The sequence below is a fragment of the Nicotiana attenuata genome, unplaced genomic scaffold, assembly GCF_001879085.1.
Source record: "Nicotiana attenuata strain UT unplaced genomic scaffold, NIATTr2, whole genome shotgun sequence".
NCBI classification, from domain to species: Eukaryota; Viridiplantae; Streptophyta; class Magnoliopsida; order Solanales; family Solanaceae; genus Nicotiana; species Nicotiana attenuata.
The window spans coordinates 1-7161 of record NW_017682916.1 but is presented as its reverse complement, the minus strand read 5'-3'; the positions used below and the strand labels follow the sequence as shown (position 1 = coordinate 7161).

Below are 7161 nucleotides of genomic sequence, written 5' to 3'. Positions count from 1 at the left end.
CTGGGCTGGTGGGCTGGAATTTCGATTTTGCGAAGAATAGTTCGTATTTGCGGACTCTGTTTGTTCGATTTTGCGACCTTTGAGTCGTTTTTGCGACTGGGAGCTGGGGGCTGGCAGCTTCGCAAATGCGAAAGTTAGCTCGCATTTGCGAGAATTTCGTTGCATTTGCGACTTCACTGGGCATGATACACTGATCGCATTTGCGATCAGTGTATCGCATTTGCGAGCATTGTATTTGCAAACAAGAGTTCGTAATTGCGATACCTGCAATTGGATAAAAGAGGAAAAAATTGGGACTTCGCTCATTTTACACCATTTTCCCACCCTAAACACTCTAGATGTGATTTTTGAAGAACTTTTTCTTCCCAAATTCATGGTGAACATCTTTAACTAGTTTTCAATCAATTTCAATAACTTTTCACAAGTCTGTAACATCAAATCTAAGAGTATCATGGTAGAAATTAGGGGTTTGGGGGTAGAATTTACGAATTTTGTAAAACTGAGATTTAGGCCTCAAATCGAAGTCAGATTTTGAATCAAATCACGTAATCGAGCTCAGGGGTTGAATAGGTAATCGAGTTTTGGTCCAAATGTCGGGTTTTGACCAAGCGGGCCAAGGCTTGACTTTTGTTGACCTTTTTTAAATTTTAACTAAAGATTGAACATTTTTCATTCTTGGGTAGTTTCTAAAGCTTGTTTTGAATTATTTGAACGATATTTGGCTAGATTCGATTGGTTGGAGGCTTGTCTTAAAGTAAAATACCGTGGTTGATTGTTGATTTTGTTTCAGAATGAGGTAAGTATCTTGCCTAGCTTTGTTGATGGAATTTTTCCTACTAATTGATATTATTTGCTACATGCGGGGATGATGCATATACAAGTTGACGAGCGTATATGCATGTGCCGGAATTTTCAAGCTCGGGAGGGGGAAATTATATGCTTCTTTGTGCCTTGTTGAACTTAATGATCCCTTAACCTATAGTTCATTTAATTTGATGATTAATAAACTAAATTAACTGTGTTAGAAATCATGCTAGGGATTTAATGTGATGTTCTGAGATCCATTGCATACCTAACTTGATCGTGGTATCACGAACCTTTATCTATACCTGTTATTGTCATTTTACTTGAGTTTCTTTATTCGTAATAAGATATGGTGATTAGGACATTCGGGACATGATTGGCACGATGGGTATTTCCGTGCGGTTGATATGATGTTGGTACGATGAGATTTTTGTGCGGTTTGAAATGAGATTGATTTGTTGGTTATTACCGTGTGAAAGGAAGGAAGTTGGATTTTCATTATGATTACTCATTCGTTAAGTACTTACATGCCTTTTACTTTGGTTTCTATTAGTGATTTTTTTGTTTTGTATAATACCCTCCGCTTGAGTTCCTTTTGTAGTTACCTTTGCGTTTTCCCTTTGGCCTGTTACTGTTATAGCTGTGTCTTTACCTTGTCTGTTACTATTACACCTGCACTTTTACTTGATTTACTTCTATTACATGTCCTCTTCGAATTCATGTCTTTACTTGTTATTAGCCCATACATGTTACTTGCCTTTGATTGCCACGTGACTTAATCGTTAAATGCCTTAACCTGCTACATGTCTTCACTCATTATATGTTTTCACTTACTATATGTCTTCACTTACTATATGCCTTCACTTACTATATGCTTTTACTTACCATATGCCTTCACTGATTAAATACCTTTACTTGCTACATGATTTCATATATTGAATGCCTTCATTTGATCCATGTTCTTTCTTGATAAACATCATTACTCGTTTCATATCGTACTCTTCCTTGCTTAACTGGATTGAATGACTTTTAGATTGGTTATTTGTTATGTTTTGTGAAAGCCTTGTCATTACATACGGTAGACTAGCTTTTGATATTGGACTGCCCATTCTACTCTGTTTGAGTTGTATTACCTAGTTTAATACTGCGTGTTCGTTTCGTAGTGTCATGTTGTGAACTTTTCCCGCGTTTGAGTTGTTGCGGTTTCATATGAAATTATTAATATTGGGATCTGGTTGCACGACGAACAATATTTATTGATGTTCGGATCGGGTTGCACACTGCAACAGTGTTCATTATATATGTGGGATCGGGTTGCGCACCGCAATGGAGCAGATGTATTATGGTTATTCTTGTCTTTAATTCCTGTTATCGTATTGTGTCGTGAGATTGAGGAGTAATGATATTCTGGGGCCCCTGTTAGTTGTATCCTTGTTTCAATTATTATGTGATTATTTGTGTATCTTTCTCGTATTGCTCTTTCTGCTTATCATTTACACAAGTAAAAATAATAAGTAGGTATCTTTTAACTTAAAACCTCATCACTATTTCACCAGTGTTAGTTAAAATACTTATTGAGTACATGGAGTTGGTTGTACTCATGCTACACTTCTGCACCTTGTGTGCAGATCTTAGAGCCGCGTACTGTGGAAGATGAAGGCTTGCACTGAAGACGTTCCAGCGTTCCAGATTCAAGCTACCTCTTGTTCATTGTAGTTTAGGACTTAAACTCTGTTTATGTAAATTTCAAATAGATATTGTACCTATTCTTCATTTCGTTATGTAAATCTAAATTATAGTGGCTCGTGACTTGTACTACCAGTCCTTGTGAGGTTGTATGAATTCAATCATTTTATTTCTTGTTATTAATAATCTATTATTTGAGTTACCCTGTTCTGCATTTGGCTTACCTAGCATTAGGGTTAGGTGCCATCATGACTGTAAATTGTGGGTCGTGACAATTTCCATTCTTTGGGTCAATTGGTATGGTTCTTTACAAAACTTTTTTTACGTTTTATGTCATAGAACATAAAACACAAGAGATGTTTCGTGGGTCGTATTCTTCTATTTAAATTGTAAGAGACATCTTAAACCATTTCCTCTTAAGAATGATCCTAAATTACCAAATAGCAATAAATAGTCGCTTCCTGAGACTTAATCAAAATTGTGCCTTGTATTTTATGTTAAAATCTGTCTTAATCTTTATTTTTGACATTCTCACATTTATATACATCTCCAATGAGGCTTTATATGTGTGTGTATATATACACACACATGATAATAGAATAAGTTAACCAAATATTTTTCTTTCAAAGGAAAAGAAATTAAATACTAGATTTTAAAGGAAAGGTGCCCCATATGACATTTACACTGCTAGCTTGCCCAACCGAACTGCAAAGTCTGAAATCTCTGACTTTGTAGTTTTCAAGTTGCTGAAAGTTCACTTCAACTCCCACTTCATGTACCCATTGATATTAATCACATGTATCTAAATATTCTAGTTTTTTTTCTCTTTGTGCTTTCCTTTCTCATCTATTAAGAGGTCAACAGATTGACCAACCTTATATATAGTACCAAAAACAGAATATGTGGAAGTTGGAGTACAACGTAACTTCAAACTATTGAGGAGAAGAGTGACACATGACAGTCACGTGAGTTAGTGTAGTTAGCTGGGGATTAGTTATAACTAATTATGTGATTGGTGGTTAGAGTAGTAAGTGGTGAATGATTAGTACAGTTGTCATATACAATGTATATAAGTAGGACTTGTATGTTTTGTATTCAGTTTTTACATAGTGGAATATACAATCATTTTCATCTCACATGCTCTCCAATGAGTTCTTCATTCTAGAACCTTCTTGTTCATCTTCTTCTTAGCTCCAGTGATCTGATCTTTGAGCTTCATCATGGTATCAGAGCCCAGGGGCTAAATACACGATCATTGTGGTGGATATCTTCAGCTTTCTGCAAAATCATTTTGTTGCTGATTGTTCGAATTTTTCCTCAATCAGTTAACCTAGTTTCTGTTTTTGATTTGCGATTGCGAATCTATAATTCCTTGAATCTGAGAGTAAGATCAGCTGAATCTGTTGGCAATGGCGAATGGAGAAGAAACTTCAACTGGAACAAGCACAGCAACGAACATAGATCATCATCATCCATTGTATTTACAGCCATGTGATACTCCAGGTAGTTCCTTGATCTCTATTCAACTAACTGGATCTGAAAACTATGCATTGTGGAGTAGATCTATGAAAATAGCTCAAATTGGTAAGAGTAAGCTAGGATTTGTTGATGGACGATGTACTAAGGATAAGTTTGATCGATCCTTGCATGAGCTTTGGGAGAAGTGTAATGCAATAGTTCTGTCATGGATTATGAATGCTGTGAGCACAGAATTACTTAGTGGAATTGTCTACAAATCTAATGCACACAAAGTCTGGACTGATATGAAGGATAAGTATGATAAGGTAGATGGATCTCGCATCTTCTTCCTGCACAAGGAAATTGCAACTTTATCGCAGGGAATTTCCTTAGTTTCTGCATATTTCTCCAAATTAACAGACCTCTGGGAGGAATATGATGCCTTGATGCCCTGCCCTGGGTGTGACTGCCCAGAATCTAAAAGCTATTTTGAACATTTTGAGTATCAAAGGCTGCTGCAGTTTCTTATGGGGCTAAATGAAACATACAGCCAACCTAGGAGTCAGATATTGATGATGAGCCCTGTTCCTACAGTTAACAAAGCATATTCCATGATAGTTTCTGAAGAAAGCCAAAGAGCTTTGGGAAAGTTCTCTCAATCTATAGACATTGGAAATGGAACAACACTATTCACCAACAAAGGCATGAATTCAGCGAACAATTATAAGCCCAGAAGAGGAAATCTATTCTGTGGTTACTGCAACTATAAAGAACACACAAGAGACACTTGCTTCAAGCTGCATGGTTATCCAGCTGATTTCAAAATGAGGAAGAAGACAACAGGTTTTCCTCAAAGACCTATGGCCAATGCAACCATACATGAGGAACAACAATCAATGACAAAGCAGGTGACCAATACAACTACACAGGAGGCACAACAAGTGATCAACACATCTGCTGCAAATGTAGCACAAAGAGGAAGTCCAATCATGTTTACTCAAGAGCAATATGACCAAATATTGAAGCTGATCAGTACAGGGACAGGTGAAAATGAAAGCTTTGCTGGTACATCTAAGACCTTTGTTGCAAATGAAAAGGTTAAAGATGAGAATCGGATAGTAGACTCTGGTGCAACCAACCACATGGTTCACACTAGAGAGCTACTTGACAAGATAAACACAGATATCCTAGGCAATGTGCCAAAGGTATATTTACCTGATGGATCTTCACTTGATGTTGAATGTACTCGAGAGAGTAGAATTGGTGAAAATAGTATTGTTAAGAATGTTTTGTATGTTCTAAATTTTAAATATAATCTCTTGTCTGTGTCCAAGCACACAAGGGATTTAAGATGTTTTATATCCTTTTATCCTGACTTCTGGATAATGCAAGACCTTCACAGTGGGAAGGTGAAGGGGATTGGTAAGGAACTAGAAGGTTTGAACAACTTGCAGCATCAAAAACTTGAAGCCAAGGCTGCAAATGTACATCTTCAGAAATCTACTGTGCACGAGGTGGACTTAAAGGTGTGGCATGGAAGACTTGGACATTCTCTAGATAGAGTAGTGAAACAAATTCCAAACATGAAGTTCAAAGCTAGTAGTGATGGAACAAAGGAATGCACAATCTGTCCTTTGGCTAGACAAGGCAGATTGTCATTCCCTAAGAGTACAAGTAGATCAGATAAACCATTTCAACTGATTCATGTAGATGTTTGGGGTCCATATAGAGTACAAACTCATAGTGGACATAGATTTTTCCTTACTATAGTAGATTATTGCAGCAGAATGACATGGATTTACTTACTAAGGCTCAAGAGTGATGTGGTTGTATGTTTGAAACAATTTTTAGCCTTAATAAAGACTTAATTTGCTGTGACTGTGAAAGTTATAAGAAGTGACAATGGATCTGAGTTTTTCAATTCTGAATGCCACATTTTGTTTCAATCTTATGGAATGATTCATCAGAGTTCATGTGTTCACACCCCACAACAAAATGGGGTAGTGGAGAGGAAACAAAGACACATACTGGAAGTGGCCAGGGCCATTAGATTGCAAGGTTATTTGCCTTTCAAATTTTGGGGGGAATGTGTGCAGGCAACCATCTATGTCATAAACAGGTTGCCTCTATCAGTGTTGTCAGGAAAATCATCTTTTGAGATGTTGTATGGAAGAGTGCCATCTTTACAGCACCTGAGAACCATAGGGTGTCTATGCTTTGCTAAGGTTGTGGGAGAAAAGGATAAGTTTGCAGCTAGATCAGTTGGAGCTGTGTTGATGGGATATTCATTATCCTAGAAGGGATACACACTGTATAATATTTTAACTAACTCTTTCTTTGTAAGTAGGGATGTCAAGTTTATGGAGCATATCTTTCCGTTTCAACTACTTAAGGAAGGAAAGTTGCAGCTTTTCCCTAATGGTGTGCTGCACTATCCAGTCACTACTGATGCTATTCCTGTGCAGATCAACACACATGATGATGATGCATCCCTTTCAGCAATGCCACCTGTTGCAGACAACCACACTGCTGATACACAACCTTCATTACCACTTCCTTTATTCTCTGAAGACACTCCAGCTCAGCAATCACCTCCTTCAGAATAGGATACACCTATTCCTGTGGGTTCCTCATTAAGGAAGTCAGCCAGGACTACTAAGGAGCCTGTGTGGCTACAAGATTATGTCTGCAATGGTTCCTTGACAAGGTCAGAAGGGCAGCAGCTTTGCAAATACCCAATGCATAACTATTTGACTCATGCAGGTTTCTCAGTCAAGTATCAGTCCCATTTGTCCAAAATTACCAGCATTAGAGAGCCTTTGACTTATGAGGAGGCTGCATCAGACCTCAAATGGCTTGATGCTATGCATCAGGAGTTAAATGCACTCAAGGACAACAGGACCTGGACTATGGTAGATTTGCCAGCAGGGAAGACTCCTATTGGATGCAAGTGGGTGTTCAAGGTAAAGTATAAGGCCAATGGAGAGGTTGAAAGGTACAAGGCACGGCTAGTAGCTAAGGGTTACAATCAAATAGAAAGCCTAGACTATCAGGAAACTTTCTCCCCTGTAGTCAAAATGGTGACAGTCAGGGTAGTTATAGCTTTAGCTGCAGCCAACAACTGGAATTTGCATCAAATGGACGTTTATAATGCATTTCTCCAAGGAGACCTCACTGAAGAAGTATATATGTGTCCACCCCAAGGATTTCCCA

The 7161-nt window shown here is 37.8% G+C and overlaps 1 protein-coding gene across 1 annotated transcript; it reads left to right on the top strand.

The window, feature by feature from the left end:
- The first annotated feature begins 3899 nt into the window (after positions 1-3899).
- Positions 3900-6554, top strand: LOC109222031. The gene is made up of 3 exons (XM_019386442.1): positions 3900-5622; positions 5836-6220; positions 6296-6554. Exons 1-3 carry the CDS (start codon positions 3900-3902, stop codon positions 6552-6554), a joined length of 2367 nt encoding a protein of 788 aa, XP_019241987.1.
- Positions 6555-7161: the final 607 nt, after the last annotated feature.